Source organism: Conger conger, chromosome 4 (assembly GCF_963514075.1).
Source record: "Conger conger chromosome 4, fConCon1.1, whole genome shotgun sequence".
NCBI lineage: Eukaryota > Metazoa > Chordata > Actinopteri > Anguilliformes > Congridae > Conger > Conger conger.
In genome coordinates, this window is record NC_083763.1 from 12,102,468 (window position 1) to 12,122,467 (window position 20,000).

The 20,000-nt window shown below is 43.1% G+C and overlaps 1 protein-coding gene and 9 non-coding genes across 10 annotated transcripts in view; 3 read left to right on the top strand and 7 right to left on the bottom strand.

Moving 5' to 3' along the window:
- Positions 1 to 1,769: 1,769 nt before the first annotated feature.
- trnas-uga (transfer RNA serine (anticodon UGA)) lies at positions 1,770 to 1,851 on the top strand. Its single transcript has one exon. It is a non-coding gene; the product is annotated as a tRNA-Ser (tRNA).
- Positions 1,852 to 2,366: 515 nt separating this feature from the next.
- Positions 2,367 to 2,448, top strand: trnas-cga (transfer RNA serine (anticodon CGA)). Its single transcript has one exon. It is a non-coding gene; the product is annotated as a tRNA-Ser (tRNA).
- A 1,025-nt stretch (positions 2,449 to 3,473) lies between these two features.
- Positions 3,474 to 3,555, bottom strand: trnas-cga (transfer RNA serine (anticodon CGA)). The gene has a single exon. It is a non-coding gene; the product is annotated as a tRNA-Ser (tRNA).
- An 865-nt stretch (positions 3,556 to 4,420) lies between these two features.
- trnas-cga (transfer RNA serine (anticodon CGA)) lies at positions 4,421 to 4,502 on the bottom strand. Its single transcript has one exon. It is a non-coding gene; the product is annotated as a tRNA-Ser (tRNA).
- Positions 4,503 to 5,362: 860 nt separating this feature from the next.
- Positions 5,363 to 5,444, bottom strand: trnas-cga (transfer RNA serine (anticodon CGA)). Its single transcript has one exon. It is a non-coding gene; the product is annotated as a tRNA-Ser (tRNA).
- A 1,093-nt stretch (positions 5,445 to 6,537) lies between these two features.
- trnas-cga (transfer RNA serine (anticodon CGA)) lies at positions 6,538 to 6,619 on the bottom strand. The gene has a single exon. It is a non-coding gene; the product is annotated as a tRNA-Ser (tRNA).
- A 1,099-nt stretch (positions 6,620 to 7,718) lies between these two features.
- trnas-cga (transfer RNA serine (anticodon CGA)) lies at positions 7,719 to 7,800 on the bottom strand. The gene has a single exon. It is a non-coding gene; the product is annotated as a tRNA-Ser (tRNA).
- Positions 7,801 to 8,661: 861 nt separating this feature from the next.
- On the bottom strand, positions 8,662 to 8,743 carry trnas-cga (transfer RNA serine (anticodon CGA)). The gene has a single exon. It is a non-coding gene; the product is annotated as a tRNA-Ser (tRNA).
- A 1,093-nt stretch (positions 8,744 to 9,836) lies between these two features.
- On the bottom strand, positions 9,837 to 9,918 carry trnas-cga (transfer RNA serine (anticodon CGA)). Its single transcript has one exon. It is a non-coding gene; the product is annotated as a tRNA-Ser (tRNA).
- Positions 9,919 to 14,934: 5,016 nt separating this feature from the next.
- Positions 14,935 to 20,000, top strand: part of shdb (Src homology 2 domain containing transforming protein D, b) — a 24,429-nt gene continuing 19,363 nt past the window's right edge. The window contains exons 1-2 of the mRNA XM_061239908.1: positions 14,935 to 15,742; positions 19,925 to 20,000. The exon at positions 19,925 to 20,000 is cut by the window's right edge and continues 75 nt beyond it. Coding sequence (XP_061095892.1) covers positions 15,404 to 15,742; positions 19,925 to 20,000 — 415 coding nt within the window. The 5' untranslated portion in view covers positions 14,935 to 15,403. The remainder of the gene's footprint in view (positions 15,743 to 19,924) is intronic.

The following is a 20,000-nucleotide window of genomic DNA, read 5'->3' on the forward strand; positions in this document are numbered from 1 at the left end:
TGTAGGCCTACCTGGGGGCCCTGCTCTCCAGCTGGTCAGATACCCTGACACCCAGACTACCTCCACAGAGAAATAATAATTAAAACACACGAAAACTACACAATCCCAAAACTAGCAGGTTAGAGCTCTTTTCTAATCATTCTAATCATAAAGGCTGTCAATTAACTTGAATACGGTAGCCTCTATTTTAAAAAATGTATTGCCCTTTATGAACTGGATTAATAGTTGTGTATTTGTGTGTTTTGAAGGGCTGTTTCAGTTCTTACTTCACTCTTTTTAAACTTTGCCTTCAGACTCTTCATGATGTAGCGTTACAGTATGAGGGCTCTCGGCGCTGAAACAGTGAAAAAGTACACATTCAAATCTTTTTCTAGTTTATCAGTTTTTTCAGTGTTTTAGATGGGCAGTTAATGTTCAAACATAGCAACAAAGCAATACACGAGACATGCACAAATATCAAAAAACGTATTAATTAAAGTTTTCTTTCAAACAGAAATTTTATTTAACTAGTTTAAGAAAATATTACGTGTTGATACCAATTTCCTTCTTTAAAAATGAAATTACAATTTTGTAGTCTAGATCCCTTAGTAGTTAACTTATAAGTGAGATAACTTATCATTAAGAAGGTTGACAATACCGTATACTCATTACTGTTTATGTACAAATGTAACAACTTGAACAATCGTTAAAGGACGTAAATAAAGATCTGCTGGTTCATCTTTACCGTTTCTTTGTGGGGGTGCCGTGTCTGTCCGAAGTGCTGTTCCCTGCACCAAAACTCGAGCCCGTTGGCCTCACCTGGAACCCCATTCCACAGTCCACCAATCATCTAGCAGGAAGGGGCCGGACTTACATTCGAGTAGCAGGTCTCACTTCTCAACTTAATCAAGAAGGTCAGTCGGCTAATACTTAGCCCGCATATAACCAGAAAATAAATATGTTCACCTCATTTTGTTTTTGTTTCATATTTATATCAAAAAATTCCAATGCTAACTAAGCAATCTCTAATTTATGCAAACAAGAACAATTTCGTAGAGCGTTAAAAATCATCACCAACCAATGACAAGAAAAACACGTTCTTGACCAATGAGAGTGGTCAAAACCACTCGCAATGGGGCAGGAGAACTATGACAATTTTTTTGTCACCGGAAGTCAGTGAAAGTGTCGTCTTGACAACAACACACACACACAAAAAAAGATTGAAGGAGGATATATAACAGCGTCGAGCAACAGATAATTGATGGAACAGTGGTATACAAGTGTGTCAATCATGGAAAGAGTCTAGTCCGCTCTCTGCTCGTGTTTAAAGTTTCAAGTCATGTAAAGGTTTTAAACGTAAGATTCAAGTTGTTTTAAACATGAATGTTCCTGTAAAGTGCCTATGTCGTTGGCTGTTAGTAATGGTAGCTAGTATATTCAGAAACAATTCTAGCTGCTTGCCAGACAGATGGGTTCACGATCACATTAAACGGAAATGTAGCTGACTAGCTAAGCTGTAGGTATTGTTATACAGCCGGTGAATTGCTACTATACGGTAATACTACTGTTTATCTAGCTCAACACATTTTCCACCACTTTACGGCTGATAATGACTGGTCATTAGGGTAGCGGCGTGCTTGTTTTTTTAAAGCTTCACTTCCCCCCCCCCCCCGTATACAAAACAAACGTATCTTCCGTATCTGCTTGTTGAAGGTATCTAACAACTTCATTTGAGTTTGTTTATGTTCCGTATTCCTGTATTCTGGTTTCTCTGGATCCTGTCGTAAGAAGCTGCGATGGCCGAGTGGTTAAGGCGTTGGACTTGAAATCCAATGGGGTCTCCCCGCGCAGGTTCGAACCCTGCTCGCAGCGTCATTTAGCTTCACACCAGAGGATTTATATTACATCCTAAACAGTATAACATTCAATCATGTAATGAGTGATACCTATGGACATTAGGATTCTGTCTGCTCTACCAGTTTCTTGAGGCAGTATGTTGAAAACAAGATGTGTTTGCAACAGTCAATTTGGAAGGGATGGGATTTGTATCATGCTTTTGATGACTTTGTTCAAATTCCTTGCATGCAACATGCAACTGATTCAGCAAAGCTAGTTGTAAGTGCTTAGTATTATGTGTCTGATGTGAATTTATTTGTTTGTTGTGGTCTCATGAGCCACCATCATGTGGTGCTGTGATGGCCAAAAGGTTAAGCCGTTGGACAAATCCAGTTCTTTCAACATATAGAGCAGACATGATAAGCACTAAAACCACTGTGTCACTATTTTTTGTAATCAGTGCCATTAGGCAAGGTCACTGAGATGGAGTAATATGAGGCTGATGTGAATGTAATTGTTTATTCTGTTTCAGGAGGGGGCAATTGTGAGGCGCTGCGATGGCCGAGAGGTTAAGGCGTTGGACTCGAAATCCAATGGGGTTTCCCCGCGCAGGTTCGAACCCTGCTCGCAGCGTACAACCTTTTAGCCAAGAAAGGATTTGGGTTGCATCCAAAGGACTAGCCAGCGATTTTAGAGGGGATTGAACCTACAACCTTCTCTCTGTAAAAACGTTTGAGCTAACCCCCTTACTCTAGGTACGCTTGCGTGGATCCAAAGGCGACGCAAGTCTCAAATGCACTCTCAGGACCACTTTCCCCCCTCTATATAAAACAGTTACCCTGGTGTCTGCCATTTATAGTCTACGATTAAAGTGTGTGACGCAAACTTAAACCCCCGCGATTATAAAAGCAATGCACCCCCACCATACTTCTGTAAAGACCCAGGTTGTGGGTCAACTGCAGAGACATAGCTGACAGTTGCAAATCCACCATGTTGTCACCATATTGCTTAAAGAAACTGGTAAACACAGACAGACAGGTTAGATGTCCAAAGGTAACTTAGACATCTTCCAGGACACGATTCAGTTTTATATGTACAGTTTATATGTTTTGGGTGTATTATGAATCGTCTATAGCAGGGGTGTCAAATTCCAGTCCTAGAGGTGGTATTTGTGCTTTCCTTTCAATCATCAGCCAATTAAGGCCTTGAGAACAAGGTGTGGACTCTTTAGCCAATTAAAGATTTTGAAATGTATCTCTTGTACTGAAACACCAAAAACCAGCAGACACTGCAGCCCTCCAGGGCTAAAGTTTGACACCCCTGCTCTAAAGTCTGAGGTTAAATGGCGCTGTGAGTCAGGTCCCCTTCCCTTCCTTACCTCGCTGAGTTTGCTTCCAATTTATGCAAGGCGATGGAGCGGATACATTCACTCCTTCCCGTTATTCCTCCCGAATTAGCGGTCATGGCGATGGATGACTGGTGCTTAATGAGGATTGTACCTGATCTGACCTGTGTTCTGTAATTGTTCATTGACCTTCCTTACGCACTTCTTGTAAGTCACTTTGGATAAACGTGTCTGCCAAATTAATGTAAGATAATGCAATTGCTGGCAAGTCCTTCAGATGCAACCAAAATCCTTTCTTGGGTAAAGGATCGTACGCTGCGAGCAGGGTTCGAACCTGCGCGGGGAAACCCCATTGGATTTCGAGTCCAACGCCTTAACCTCTCGGCCATCACAGCACCTACAATGCCCCCTCCTGAAGCAGAATAACCTACAACCTTCTCTGTGTAAAACATTTGTGCTAACCCCCGTATACTAGGTATACTTACGTGGATCCGAAGGCAACGCCAGTCTCAAACACACTCTCAGGACCACTTTCCCCCCTTTATAAAAAAACAAACTTAAACCCCCCTGATTATAAAAGCAATGCACCCCCACCATACTTCTGTAAAGACCCAGGTTGTGGGTCAACTGCAGAGACATAGCTGACTGTTGCAAATCCACCATGTTGTCACTATATTGCTGAAAGAAACTGGTAAGTACAGACACAGGTTAGATGCCCTAAGGTAACTTAGACATCTTCCAGGACACAATTCAGTTTTATATATACGGTTTATATGTATTGCCTGTAATATAAATCCTCTAAAGTCGGAGGTTAAATGAGTCTATGAGTCCCTCGCTGAGTTTGCATCCAATTTATACAAGGTGATGAAGTGGTTACATTCTCTCCATCCCCTGTTATTCCTCCCTCCTGCAAGAGTACACAATGCAAGCTTCCAGGAAGAAGGGTATCACACAATGCATTGCTCCAAGTAAAGAAGTGAGGATAGGGTTTCTCAGTTGCAGTTTGGTTCCCTTGCATGCACAGCTGACTTGGCCTGGTACTGCATGAACTAGACTTTGTGGTCATGGCGATGGATGACTAATGCTTAATGAGAATTGCACCTTATCTGACCTGTGTTCTGTAGTTGTTCATTGACCTTCCTTATGCACTTCTTGTAAGTCACTTTGGATAAACACGTCTGCCAAACGAATGTAAGGTAATGCAATTGCTGGCAAGTCCTTCGGATGCCACCAAAATCCTTTCGTGGCTAAAGGATCGTACGCTGCGAGCAGGGTTCGAACCTGCGCGGGGAAACCCCATTGGATTTCGAGTCCAACGCCTTAACCTCTCGGCCATCACAGCACCCCACAGAAGCTGAATAACCTACAACCTTCTCTGTGATAAACATTTGTGCTAACCCCCGTATACTAGGTATACTTACGTGGATCCAAAGGCAGCCCCAGTCTCAAACACACTCTCAGGACCACTTTCCCCCCTTTATAAAAAACAAACTTAACCCCCCCCCCCCCCCGATTATAAAAGCAATGCACCCCCACCATACTTCTGTAAAGACCCAGGTTGTGTGTCAACTGCAGAGACATAGCTGACTGTTGCAAATCCACCATGTTGTCACCATATTACTGAAAGAAACTGGTAAGTACAGACAGACAAGTTAGATGCCCTAAGGTAACTTAGACATCTTCCAGGACACGATTCAGTTTTATATGTACGGTTTATATGTATTGCCTGTAATATAAATCCTCTAAAGTCGGAGGTTAAATGAGTCTGAGTCCCTCGCTGAGTTTGCTTCCAATTTATACAAGGTGATGAAGTGGTTACATTCTCTCCTTCCCCTGTTATTCCTCCCTCCTGCAAGAGTACACAATGCAAGCTTCCAGGAAGAAGGGTATCACACAATGCATTGCTCCAAGTAAAGAAGTGAGGATAGGGTTGCTCAGTTGCAGTTTGGTTCCCTCGCATGCACAGCTGACTTGGCCTGGTACTGTATGAACTAGACTTTGTGGTCATGGTGATGGATGACTAATGCTTAATGAGAATTGCACCTTATCTGACCTGTGTTCTGTAGTCGTTCATTGATCTTCCTTATGCACTTGTTGTAAGTCACTTTGGATAAACACGTCTGCCAAACGAATGTAAGGTAATGCAATTGCTGGCAAGTCCTTCGGATGCAACCAAAATCCTTTCTTGGCTAAAGGATGATACGCTGCGAGCAGGGTTCGAACCTGCGCGGGGAAACCCCATTGGATTTCGAGTCCAACGCCTTAACCTCTCGGCCATCGCAGCACCCTACAGAAGCAGAATAAACTACAACCTACAACCTTCTCTGTGTAAAACATTTGTGCTAACCCCCGTATACTAGGTATACTTACGTGGATCCGAAGGCAGCGCCAGTCTCAAACACACTCTCAGGACCACTTTCCCCCCTTTATAAAAAACAAACTTAAACCCCCCCGATTATAAAAGCAATGCACCCCCACCATACTTCTGTAAAGACCCAGGTTGTGGGTCAACTGCAGAGACATAGCTGACTGTTGCAAATCCACCATGTTGTCACCATATTGCTGAAAGAAACTGGTAAGTACAGACAGACAAGTTAGATGTCCTAAGGTAACTTATTGACATCTTCCAGGACACATTTCAGTTTTATATATATGGTTTATATGTTTTGGGTGTACTATCCTCTATAGCAGGGGTGTCAAACTCCAGTCCTAGAGGGCCACAGTGTATGCTGGTATTTGTGCTTTCCTTTCAATCATCAGACAATTAAGGCCTTGAGAACAAGGTGTGGACTCTTTAGCCAATGAAAGATTTTGAAATGTATCTCTCGTACTGAAACACCAAAAACCAGCAGACACTGCAGCCCTCCAGGACTAAAGTTTGACACCCCTGCTCTAAGGTCTGAGGTTAAATGGCGCTGTGAGTCAGGTCCCCTTCCCTTCCTTCCCTCGCTGAGTTTGCTTCCAATTTATACAAGGCGATGGAGCGGCTACATTCACTCCTTCCCCTGTTATTCCTCCCTCCTGCAAGAGTATACAATGCAAGCTTCCAGCAAGAAGGGTATCCCACAATGCATTGCTTCAAGTAAAGAAGTGAGGATAGGGTTGCTCAGTTGCAGTTTGGTTTCCTTGCATGCACAGCTGACTTGGCCTATAGTTACCGTATGAACTAGACTTAGTGGTAATGGCGATGGATGACTGGTGCTTAATGAGGATTGTACCTTATCTGACCTGTGTTTTCTAATTGTTCATTGACCTTCCTTATGCACTTCTTATAAGTCACTTTGGATAAACACGTCTGCCAAATTAATGTAAGGTAATGCAATCGCTGGCAAGTCCTTTGGATGCAACCCAAATCCTTTCTTGGCTAAAGGATGATACGCTGCGAGCAGGGTTCGAACCTGCGCGGGGAAACCCCATTGGATTTCGAGTCCAACGCCTTAACCTCTCGGCCATCACAGCACCCGACAATGCCTCCGCCTGAAGCAGAATAACCTACAACCTTCTCTGTGTAAAACATTTGTGCTAACCCCCGTATACTAGGTATACTTACGTGGATCCGAAGGCAGCGCCAGTCTCAAACACACTCTCAGGACCACTTTCCCCCCTTTATAAAAAACAAACTTAAACCCCCCCCGATTATAAAAGCAATGCACCCCCACCATACTTCTGTAAAGACCCAGGTTGTGTGTCAACTGCAGAGACATAGCTGACTGTTGCAAATCCACCATGTTGTCACCATATTACTGAAAGAAACTGGTAAGTACAGACAGACAAGTTAGATGTCCTAAGGCAACTTATTGACATCTTCCAGGACACATTTCAGTTTTATATATATGGTTTATATGTTTTGGGTGTACTATCCTCTATAGCAGGGGTGTCAAACTCCAGTCCTAGAGGGCCACAGTGTATGCTGGTATTTGTGCTTTCCTTTCAATCATCAGACAATTAAGGCCTTGAGAACAAGGTGTGGACTCTTTAGCCAATGAAAGATTTTGAAATGTATCTCTCGTACTGAAACACCAAAAACCAGCAGACACTGCAGCCCTCCAGGACTAAAGTTTGACACCCCTGCTCTAAGGTCTGAGGTTAAATGGCGCTGTGAGTCAGGTCCCCTTCCCTTCCTTCCCTCGCTGAGTTTGCTTCCAATTTATATAAGGCGATGGAGCGGCTACATTCACTCCTTCCCCTGTTATTCCTCCCTCCTGCAAGAGTATACAATGCAAGCTTCCAGCAAGAAGGGCATCCAACAATGCATTGCTCCAAGTAAAGAAGTGTGGATAGGGTTGTTCCGTTGCAGTTTGGTTCCCTCCTATGCACAGCTGACTTGGCATATAGTTACCATATGAACTGGACTTATTGGTCATTGCGATGGATGACTAATGCTTAATGAGAATTGTACCTTATCTGACCTGTGTTCTGCAGGTGTTCACCAACCTTCCTGATGCACTTCTTGTAAGTCACTTTGGTTAAACACGTCTGCCAAATTAATGTAAGGTAATGCAATCGCTGGCAAGTGCTTTGGATGCAACCCAAATCCTTTCTTGGCTAAAGGATCATACGCTGCGAGCAGGGTTCGAACCTGCGCGGGGAAACCCCATTGGATTTCGAGTCCAACGCCTTAACCTCTCGGCCATCACAGCACCCTACAGAAGCAGAATAACCTACAACCTACAACCTTCTCTGTGTAAAGCATTTGTGCTAACTCCCGTATACTAGGTATACTTACGTGGATCCGAAGGCAACGCCAGTCTCAAACACACTCTCAGGACCACTTTCCCCCCTTTATAAAAAACAAACTTAAACCCCCCCGATTATAAAAGCAATGCACCCCCACCATACTTCTGTAAAGACCCAGGTTGTGGGTCAACTGCAGAGACATAGCTGACTGTTGCAAATCCACCATGTTGTCACTATATTGCTGAAAGAAACTTGGTAAGTACAGACACAAGTTAGATGCCCTAAGGTAACTTAGACATCTTCCAGGACACAATTCAGTTTTATATGTACGGTTTATATGTATTGCCTGTAATATAAATCCTCTAAAGTCGGAGGTTAAATGAGTCTATGAGTCCCTCGCTGAGTTTGCATCCAATTTATACAAGGTGATGAAGTGGTTACATTCTCTCCATCCCCTGTTATTCCTCCCTCCTGCAAGAGTACACAATGCAAGCTTCCAGGAAGAAGGGTATCACACAATGCATTGCTCCAAGTAAAGAAGTGAGGAAAGGGTTGCTCAGTTGCAGTTTGGTTCCCTTGCATGCACAGCTGACTTGGCCTGGTACTGTATGAACTAGACTTCGTGGTCATGGCGATGGATGACTAATGCTTAATGAGAATTGCACCTTATCTGACCTGTGTTCTGCAGGTGTTCACTAACCTTCCTTATGCACTTCTTGTAAGTCACTTTGGATAAACACATCTGCCAAACGAATGTAAGGTAATGCAATTGCTGGCAAGTCCTTCGGATGCCACCAAAATCCTTTCGTGGCTAAAGGATCGTACGCTGCGAGCAGGGTTCGAACCTGCGCGGGGAAACCCCATTGGATTTCGAGTCCAACGCCTTAACCTCTCGGCCATCGCAGCACCCTACAGAAGCAGAATAACCTACAACCTACAACCTTCTCTGTGTAAAACATTTGTGCTAACCCCCGTATACTAGGTATACTTACGTGGATCCGAAGGCAACGCCAGTCTCAAACACACTCTCAGGACCACTTTCCCCCCTTTATAAAAAACAAACTTAAACCCCCCCGATTATAAAAGCAATGCACCCCCACCATACTTCTGTAAAGACCCAGGTTGTGGGTCAACTGCAGAGACATAGCTGACTGTTGCAAATCCACCATGTTGTCACCATTTTGCTTAAAGAGACTGGTAAGCACAGACAGACAAGTTAGATGTCCTAAGGTAACTTATTGACATCTTCCAGGACATGATTCAGTTTTATATATATGGTTTATATGTTTTGGGTGTACTATCCTCTATAGCAGGGGTGTCAAACTCCAGGACTAGAGGGCCACAGTGTATGCTGGTATTTGTGCTTTCCTTTCAATCATCAGACAATTAAGGCCTTGAGAACAAGTTGTGGACTCTTTAGCCAATGAAAGATTTTGAAATGTATCTCTCGTACTGAAACACCAAAAACCAGCAGACACTGCAGCCCTCCAGGACTAAAGTTTGACACCCCTGCTCTAAGGTCTGAGGTTAAATGGCGCTGTGAGTCAGGTCCCCTTCCCTTCCTTCCCTCGCTGAGTTTGCTTCCAATTTATACAAGGCGATGGAGCGGCTACATTCACTCCTTCCCCTGTTATTCCTCCCTCCTGCAAGAGTATACAATGCAAGCTTCCAGCAAGAAGGGCATCCAACAATGCATTGCTCCAAGTAAAGAAGTGAGGATAGGGTTGTTCCATTGCAGTTTGGTTCCCTCCTATGCACAGCTGACTTGGCATATAGTTACCATATGAACTGGACTTATTGGTCATTGCGATGGATGACTAATGCTTAATGAGAATTGTACCTTATCTGACCTGTGTTCTGCAGGTGTTCACCAACCTTCCTGATGCACTTCTTGTAAGTCACTTTGGTTAAACACGTCTGCCAAATTAATGTAAGGTAATGCAATCGCTGGCAAGTGCTTTGGATGCAACCCAAATCCTTTCTTGGCTAAAAGGTTGTACGCTGCGAGCAGGGTTCGAACCTGCGCGGGGAAACCCCATTGGATTTCGAGTCCAACGCCTTAACCTCTCGGCCATCACAGCGCCTCACAATGACCCCCTCCTGAAACAGAATAAACAATTACATTCACATCAGCCTCATATTACTCCATGTCAGTGACAGTCACTGATTTAAAAAAATTGTGACAGTGGTTATAGTGCTTGTCATGTCTGCTCTATATGTTGAAATAACTGGATTTGTTCCATGAAAGAATCACCATTTTATATTTGAATCAGAACTTGCAACCTTGCTGAATCAGGTGAGGTGCATATTGCAAACAAGGAATTTGAAAAAGCTGAAATTTCACTGTCTGGTAGAAATCAAAATTTTGAAAATCCCTTCCAAAAGCCTGGTCTGTGTAAAACAGAACCAATGGCTGAAAAGTTAAAGTGCGTGACTCAAACAAAACTGGCCCAACTTTAAAAGCAGTGCACCCCCACCGTATTTCTCTGCGTTCAAAGTTTTATGCTTTCTTCCTGAAGTTACCTTCCCTGGCTTCAAAGGGGTATTCCCCAAAAGGCCGATAAAATACGGCAGCCACACCAAATGGCTTTCGGTCTCCAATTTATGAACGACCCTATCCTCACTTCTTGATGTGGAGCATTGCATTGTGGGATTTCCCTTCTTGCTGAAGCCAGCGTTTTATACCCTTGGTGAGGGAGCAAGGGAATAGAATTGCTCCCTCCTCTTTCATAAACCTGAACCGAATGCCACTTGACACGGCTCCCATATTTCATCCATGGAATTTTGGGGAAGCCCCTTTGAAGCACGGGAAGAGAATATCAGGATGAAAGCATAAAACTGGGATTCTAACGCCCCTGGAAATACCACCCCCCCGGAGAGCCCAGCCCAGCCCAGCCAATCAGATGAGCCCTTGTTGGGGTTAAGATGTGTAGTTAAATAATTTGCTTGAATGAACTCCAACACCCACTGTACCATGTCACAGAACCTTCAACATGTCGTAACATGAACACATTTTAATTATACCATATCAGGAAATAATTTATTCCCAAAGCCTGGAGATTGTAGCAGAATATTGTCCTGGTATGTATGGTCAAACTAAGCTGTATAGGCAACTGGCCACCAGGGGGCAGCACATACCACGTTGCTGAGCACTCGCTCGCCAGTGTTCTGCGACACAGGTCAAGCCCTGAAGGGCTGCAATCCCGTGGCTATTTTCAACCACTAAATCTCTCGAAGTTAAATTAAATTATGATTTATTTATTTTATGTCAGTTTTGCTTATAATGCGCACAGATTACCGGGTTATCATAACAGCCTGATTAACAATGCACCCATACTGTTATCCTTCAGAGAGACATTTAATAACTTTGAAGATAATAACAGTGTTGTTTTCACTTAAGCAGCCATCTGTTCTCTTTCAGAAATTGACATTTTAAAGGCCACTACCTCCCCTGATACAAAATGGCTGTCAATCACAGTCGCATCACAAAGAGACTCACCACTCAGTCTGCAGTATCAGCAACATCACTTATTAAGAAATACACTGCTAATAGTTATTTTGATAATAAAGTTCATGAATTGGCATTCATTCATGTAGTTGTTAACACGAAGTAATGATGGACAGATACATTAATTAAGCATGAAATTAACGTTACATTAGTTAATACATTTCTTAGCAGCCAACAAACGTATTTCTTACATGATATTTATACATTAGCAAACCATAGGATTAACTTATAATTAGTTAACTAATAACAAATACATTGACTCATTCCAATATGAATTGGCAATAACTAATGTAGTTGTTAACATGAATTAACGATGGACAGATACATTAAGCATGAAATTACATGTCCATTAGTTAATGCATTTGTTAATAACTAACGTATTTCTTACATGATATTTATACATAAGTGAACTATAGGATGAACTTATAAACCATTAACAAATCAACTGACTTTTTCATTCCAATATGAATTGGCAAAAATTAATGTAGTAGTTAACATGAATTAATGATGTAACTGCGTTAATGCAGTAACAGAGCTGTACAGATTAACTTCTCAGTAGTAGTTAACAACTACATTAGTTCATGCCAATTTATGAAACCCTATTGTAAAGTGTTACTGTTATTTGCTGTATTATTATCAATTTTATATTCTATGAGAGAGAAATCAGCAATTGTTATAAGCTATAACAATAAAAATGTATAAAGAATGCAGATCATATTTTTCTGGTTCCACCATATCCCCCCCCCCAATTCTCATTTAAAAACTACAATTACCAAAAGCAATCAAGTGAATTTTCACCCTCTATGGCAAATTGTGATAAAGATCCTGATGAAACGAATCCAGATACAAAGGTTTACAGAAAACAGACAAGCTCGGCGTATAGTATTGTATATGTATAATGTCAGATTTTATTTTCCAAAAATAATTTTCAGGCCGGTAAACCAACGTCTCTGTTCCCTCCTCTAGTTTATTCCTTTTGTTCTTGGCTGTTCCCCTGTGTGGTGAATGGCTGTTATGTCCCCTGTCTGATGATGGGGGGAGAGGTAAGGGGGGGGGGGGAATGGGGGGGGGTATCTTAAATGACTTCATTCCCCCCTCCCCTCCTCTCCCGTACCCCCAGGAGGCAGAGGAAGAGTGAGATCATGCCTCTTTTAAAGAGGTATTTATGGTGGCTTTATTGCTGCAGACAGTATCATCCCAGCTATCGCTGAATCCAATTTTCTTTTTAACAACCTGCGTCCAGGAAAAAAAGGGCCTGTGTAAAAAAAGCAGGAAGCGCATCATCCTACCTACCAGATAAATCTGCAATCTCCAGAACAGGACGAACGTTCTTCAGCTTGAGTCTGGCTGCACCTGCTAGTGTGTGTGTGTGTGTGCTTATGCCTGTCTATACACGTGTGTGCATGTTTCTGGGCCTGCATGTGTGTGTGTGTGTGTCTGTGTGTGCATATATATGTGTGGCGTGTATGTGTCCATGTGTGTGTGTGCATGTGTGTGCCGTATGTACATGTAGGCATGTGTTTCTATGCGTGCATGTGTGCGGTGTGTATGTGTGTGTGTGTGTGTGTGTGTATGTGTGTCTGTGTTTGTGCTTTTGATACTGCCTTGTCACTGCATTTTTATTCTTGCATTTTTGTGTATTTTACCTCATGAGACAATGTCTAAAATCTGTAAGCACATCAGATTTGAATGGGTTTCATGGTCGATATGAGAATGGGGACTGAATTATCTCATCAGGGTAAACTGACGTCTCCCCGTACTTCCCTTTGTGGGAGACAAACCTGCTAATTACACTATGCAAATCACACACCAAGAGTGGGCTGAGGAAGATTTTTTTTTTCTTACAGCTAATTATGCTGTGAAGATGAAATTGAGAGCCGAATAAGCTATATATAAATCCCATGGTGTGCATTAGCATATAAAATAATGGACAAATAAAGGAACAGCATTCATTATTCAGAGGGGATGAATGGTCAAATCATGCTGGTTCATCAATAAGGATCCAACTATATAGAGGACAGGAAATCCCCATTCTCATCAATCTCTAGATTTCAGCGCAGTGTAGTTCATTCATTCGTAACAGATGTCAACGCTTATTTTTCTTACTCCGTCTTCATACTGATACAGGTGATGAGAGAGTGAATGGGTCAAAATAAAGGTCCTCGCTTTTCGTTATTCAAACTTGGGCCCGCGCCAGCGTCAGAAGGAATTAAATGTCGGCTAACCAGAAAATGGGACGTACCATTGGGAATTCAAGCGCTGCCCCTCCCCTTTAAACGGGTGGTCTCCCTCGCAATCGCACTCGCTTTCAGTCGGTGGCAATCAGTCGTTTGCTGGCGGAACTCTGAACTAGGCTAAACAATCCCGGAGCGTATTATTATTTTCTATTTTCTCTGCAAATACTCTCAAAAAATAAAAAATAAAATGACCGACCAATATCAAAAACCAAGTTTTTCATTCAAAACAGAAGAATGAGAGGATTGGAAGACTGGAATGCCTACAGGATTAAAAAGAAGGTTCATCGCGGTGCCCTCCCGACTCGCTGTCATTAATCCCCGGGTTGTTTTGGATACACTGAAGCGTGCGTATAGCTTGAAAGTTGTTCTAATGCCATCTAATGTGCACACATAGAAATGCCGGTGAAAATCCAAAGTAAATACACGTATGTTCGGTGTACATTTTGAAGTTTTACCATCGATATGGGTGGCGATGTAACTCAACGCAGAAAATCAAACGGGATAGTGTAGTTTGGTCCTGTGGGAATTCTGCGCAACCGTCACTGTCGCTACATCTATTTAGCCTGTTAGTCTTTAGTGAGAGTTTAAATTGAGAGGAACCTATTTCTGAGGTCGAATGCGTTTTACTTGATTGTTTTGACAGGCTGGTAAATATACGTATAGCATATTCTCGAGGGGGTTCTCTAATCAACCGTTAGGCTACTTTTTTATGGAACTCTGTGTCCCACTGAAATTGACAAAGGATCTGAAAGTGCAACAAACGTGGGTGAGAGTAGTCTACTTTGCTTCAAGGGAACAATCAGAACAAATATTCACTTTTTAGTGTCCTTGTTGAGTTTTGTCCTCTCGGATTTACCATGAAATTGTAATGACTTCACGAAAGGCGGCTTGGTTTCACGCTTTTATTTGCTACATATGGTTATATGAGGTTACACTACAGTAGTGACGCGTTGACCAGTCAACTGTGTGGCTCGTTATGGTTGTATAGTAGGTTACTAGCAGCCTTATTTCGTATTATATAAAGTCTAGTCTGGAAATAGCCAATGCGCGAGACAACCACACGCCAATGTGTCAGGTTGCGGTATTTCCTCTTAAACTGATTAATTATGACCTTATTAAAATCCAATTTCTTTTTTGATCATACTCATCCATTTGCATTTGAAGACCGCTGATTCTCGTTTCTGGTCTCAGGCGTTTATAATTGTTCTTTGCGTCCCTCATAATCAAAGGGGGAAAACGCGTCCAAGTGTTTTGACACCTGCCATACAATAACTGCGCACACATGCCTCGCGTAAACACTGTTTTCGGAAAAATTATAATTTTACTAATTTAACTAGCAGAGAAATTTACGAAGTAGTTATTTCTAAAGTATTAAGATTTCACTCTCTATCCGGAGCGTCCAGGTTCAGTCTAGACTGTTATTGTTTCCCGGAGCAGCGACCTGCAGATCAATGCCAGCTGTTGGATCTCGCGGAGAACGTGGTGGTTGCGCGGTTCCTCAGATCTGCGCTTAAGAATGGCCACGTGTGTTTGGGTCTGCAGATTTGAGGATTAGGCTATTCTGCGGATTTAAGGGGAGTTTGAAACACGAGAGCGATATTGAAATCCAAGCTTCTGTGTGCTTTGTTTTCAAATATTCACGGATTAAATGTCATCAATCCACATGCGTATAGGCCGGTGTCACGACAGTTCAACTCGCACTTTGACTGGATAGGCCGACTGTCAGTATAGCTGAACAACCTGCCTCAGGTACGCCAGTAATAGTGAACGAAAACAACCACAACTCGCTTTGTTCCGTAGTTTTCACTAGCCTAAAGACAAATGGCAAAGTGGCTGAAAGATTATCTAAGTTTTGGTGGGAAGCGTGTGCCTCCTCAACCGCCGAAACCTGACTACACGGAGAGCGAGATCTTAAAGGCTTACCGAGTTCAGAAAAACTTGGACTTCGAAGACCCATACCAGGACACGGACAACCGCGCGCGAAACGACTCGGCAACGGACGACCTGTGTCACCCTGCCTTTGGCTCCCCACTGAAGTCCACCAGTCTGGATATGAAAGTCGTGTCGCCCAAACACCGGCTCATCAAGGTGGAATCGCAGGACCTTGGTCGAAGCAAGATTCTCCTAAGTTCCCTGTCCGTGGAGGATTCATCCGAGCCCGTGAGTTATGGTTGAGAAAATCTCATTTGCGTCCACACACACACTGCTTCGTGGGTTAAGTGTGGGCCTAACTGAATTATGGTAAATGTGGTTTCATCCTCACACAGGAAGTCTTATGTTATCATGTGCTTCTCTGGGTACCTCCTTTCTAGAATGGCGTCTAGGACCAGCCGTAACCTAATCCAATGGTGCGTGCATGGCTGTTAGCATTTTCATTGTGTATGCGTCCTATTTAAGTATTAAGCAATTCCATTGCATTATTGTCAACTAATAAGATTGTGTGTCAACTTGTATTCGTGAATCTCATTCTAATATGCCTATTCTTAGGTAAGACAGTTGGCGGAGGGGGTGTTAATGCAATGGCAAAGCTTAATTAGTCTAAATAGGCATAGCCTGCATCTATTTAATTAAGGTTCTCCGTTATAAGACCTTTAGCCCACGGTTAGGTTTAAGCGCGCTACGGGCGATTCCACAGGTTACTTGCTTTACTCCGGAATTGGTTCTCCGTTTCGGTCTGAAGATTCTTTTTAATTAGCCTAGAATACCGGAGCACCCTTCCGTGAATAGGATCTCATTAAACATGAAACAGAGCCTACTAAGAATACATCACTTCGCATCTCACTTCCCGCTTTTTAGCCTACTCTTCTCTTCGCCCGGCGGCTGGCCTAACCGTCTCCAGGGAGGTGAACTATGTTGTGGGATTGTTGAGAGCCCGGCCGGCAGGTTGGAGCTATATCTTCCTATAAATAATAGATCGCGTTTGGATTTGCGACCTGGGTGATCCTTGCGCTAGTATTTCGTAAAAGGAATGGGCGATGATACTTTTTTTTTTACCCTTGTCCTCCAACGACACGAAGTACAGCTCGTATTGTTAGGGAGCGGGCAGGGTGGTCTTCGCACACTGAATTATCTACAGGTCAGCGTTGCGCAGACAATAAGATTATAGTTTGATTGTAAAGCACAGCCATTCGTTGGGTTATTTTATAATGTGCGCATCATAAGCAATTCGTAAAGAATACTACAGTCAGCACTCTGACCACCACACGTAAATCAATCTAACGATTTAATACATACCGAAGGACTGGTGCTTGTTTTATTTATTAGGTTCAGAAAGCATTTAAGAACCCTTGCTTTGAATGAATGCTGACATACACGGTGCGCTGACCACGTGCGTGCTCGTGCATGGGATCCAGCCTAATAACGAACGCGCAGAGGGGTCGAGGTATTCCAGCGGTACTTACCGGAGGAGGAGCGACCTGGGACCGAGCAGCTGCCCGGCTCCAGAGCGACGGCATGATTCAGTGCACAAATCAACGTGCGCATGCATGCACATATTGCGACAACACACGGTTGCTTTGGTTACAGCGGGTGGTGTACGGAATGGAAGTTCAGGTTACAGACCAAGAGGGCGTGATGGATAGCAGAGGCCAGATGTTTAGTTTTTTACCTCTATTTCAGGTAATGTGGGAAGTGCTTTATTTAAAAGCTGCATCACAAATATGTTATTAGAATGTTGCCAACTGAACATACTAATTCCAAATTTGTGATTAGAATGTTGTCAACTGAACTCTATGGTGATTTCACAATCACTACTGGTAATTGAAGGCAATGGAGTTCTAGCACAACGACTTAGAATTCTGAATAAGAAAAATAGACATTCCAAAAACGCTACTCATCAAAGGGTTAACGTGGTGAATAAAGGTCTAAGGCAGGGATGAGCGGCTCCTGGCAGGCCAGTAGCCTCTGCTGATTTTAGTGTTTCAGCATTCAAGGGGGTACTCTGAATCATTATGTCACAAGAGTCCTCGAGAGTCTCGTTTTCCTGGGCTGCTGATTAAAGGAAAACCACAAAAACCCCAGAGGACTGGAGCTCTTCACCGTCGGTCTTGACGGGGGTTTTCAAATTCGATCCTGGGCCCAATGTGCGGGCTGGTTTCCATTCCTGCCGTAATTTTAAACCTCTGAATTGCAAAGAGCTTTTCATTCTTTTTATTTAGACACTTAATGTCGGTCAAAGTATGATTTACCCGCTTAAGATGACATTAATATCAGAAATGAAAATGCATGCTATGAAGAGGAAAGGATCTAAATTCATATCCCAGGGATTTTTAATCAGTCAAATCGTCCGATGCCTTAATTTGCTGTGATGTGCTGTGGTGGAAGTTATTGCTGTAGAAAGAGATTTCATTTTTGAAGTGATTAGATTGGTAGGTAAAATCAGTCGGGTCCTAATTGCTGAAACTGTGCTCACTGAAACTTAACTGTTTGCGGGGAAATGAAGCGTTCACAAAGCAAATGAGCCAAAATCTGGATTCTATAGGAGTATGTGAAAGAATAAAATTGTGTCAGGACTAAGAACGTGTTTTCAGCTGCTTTAACCCTTTAAGGTGTGAGATCACAAATATGTGACTAGAATGTTGTGAAGTGAACATTCTAATGCTGATGTCACAATCACTACTGGTAATTGAAAGCAATGCGGTTCTAGAACACTGACTTTCCAATATTCCAAAAAAAACCTGCTCTTAAAAATGGTTAATTGATCCAGAGATGAAACAGAAAGGAGCATGCATAGTGGGTCTCTGGGAGCTGGTTTGAAACCACTGGTATCAGACATTTCTGAATTAGTGTTCAGCCCACTGGTCATGCTACAGTAGTGCTCGTTAATTTCCCAGACGGATATACCCTCCGAGGAATCCTTCCTGTAGTTGAGGAACCATCACTAAACCACCCTGCGCATCGCAGCAAGTCGATAACCTGTAATATCAACAGGGGAGCGAATGTAGCCACATGCCTGTTTTGTCCCCAGCCATTGTTGGGGATTTTGGGTACATGCTACGTTTGAATGGCGGCGTCTGGAAAATTTGCGCATTCCGGTTCGTGGCTGTGCCAGACCATATGGCATGCTGCGTAACTGTAAGTTTGCCAGATGACCTCTGACCCCTCCTCGGAGCACCAACGGCGGAATTCAGCCCTGAAATGCAGAGACGGCCACGCCCACTCGCGCCTTACCGAATAACACAGCACTCTCACAGAAGGTCTCATCTTCCCAAGGCTGTCTTTGTGTAAAATGTAAACCAATTTCCACTCGCCACTCTGCGGTATTTCGCTGCTTCTGTGGGTACGTCAGCCTTTTTTTTTTTCCGCTTGCAGAGTAGAGTGTGCGAGTACATCATATATTTTTTTCGTGGGGGGGGGGGAGATGGAGTTCCCCACAGTGCAATTACGGCTCTCTAGATCAAAGGCGCATTACTCAAAGCGGAGATGATCAATGTTTGCATGTGGTCGGATGGAGGCTCGGCAGGGGTCCTAGCTTTGGTTGTTGTGAGTAATAAATCACAGACGAGAAGTCATTACGATGTTCAGACTCTTGTCTCATATTTTCCCTACATTTTGTATTTTTTTTGGCCCACACCTGCACACCCTAGACTCTCCGAAAAAAAAAATAGCCTCTTTGGCTTGTCTTCATGAGGGAGCCTGGCTCGTCTCTAATAGGGGAACCGTTTTTGTGTTCTTTAGGGAACCCCCTATGGTAGGTGTGAAAATTGTGACGGCTCCAAAGCTGAAATATTTTTCCTGACTAACAACCCGAGACCTATAGATGGGGTTCCTCTGCACTCTCAGAAAAGATGTGTCAGTATCCCAGTCTTTTTGTGTTACTGCTTTTCTGTTACTTTCAAAACATTCTGTGTCAAAGTTACTACTTTTGTGTTACAAATACTCAATTTATGTGTTGCCAAGGGAGACGTTTTAACATAGGTTTACTCACTGACAGTAACACAAAATGTGTTGTCCTTAACTAGACGTGTGTGTTAAAAGGGCCGGTTTCTCAGATACAGATTAAGCTTAGTTCTTGAATAACCTGGAGAATCTTAAATCTTCAAAATTGATTGTAGTAGTCTAGACTAGGCTGAATATGTGTCTGCGAAACATGCCATTATTTGTTGTTTTTAACACAGCGCCATGTCTAGTTAAGGGCAACACATCCTGTGTTACTGTTGCGGAGTATATTTGTGTTAAAAAGTCTCCCTTTGAAAAAACAGGCACGTCCAAACAGCCTGTTTTGAAGGTGTATGGAAATACAGAGCAACACTTTTGGAACCCTTTCCTCTGCCAGGGTATTGGACTGTTATAGTCCATCGCCTGCGTTAGAAGGTCTCAGTTTGGTGTGATTTTGTTTCCCAGGTGGTTCCGTCCGCCCCGGCGGCGGGCGACCAGGACTACTCGGACCCGTTTGACGCCCAGCTGGAGAACCGACCCG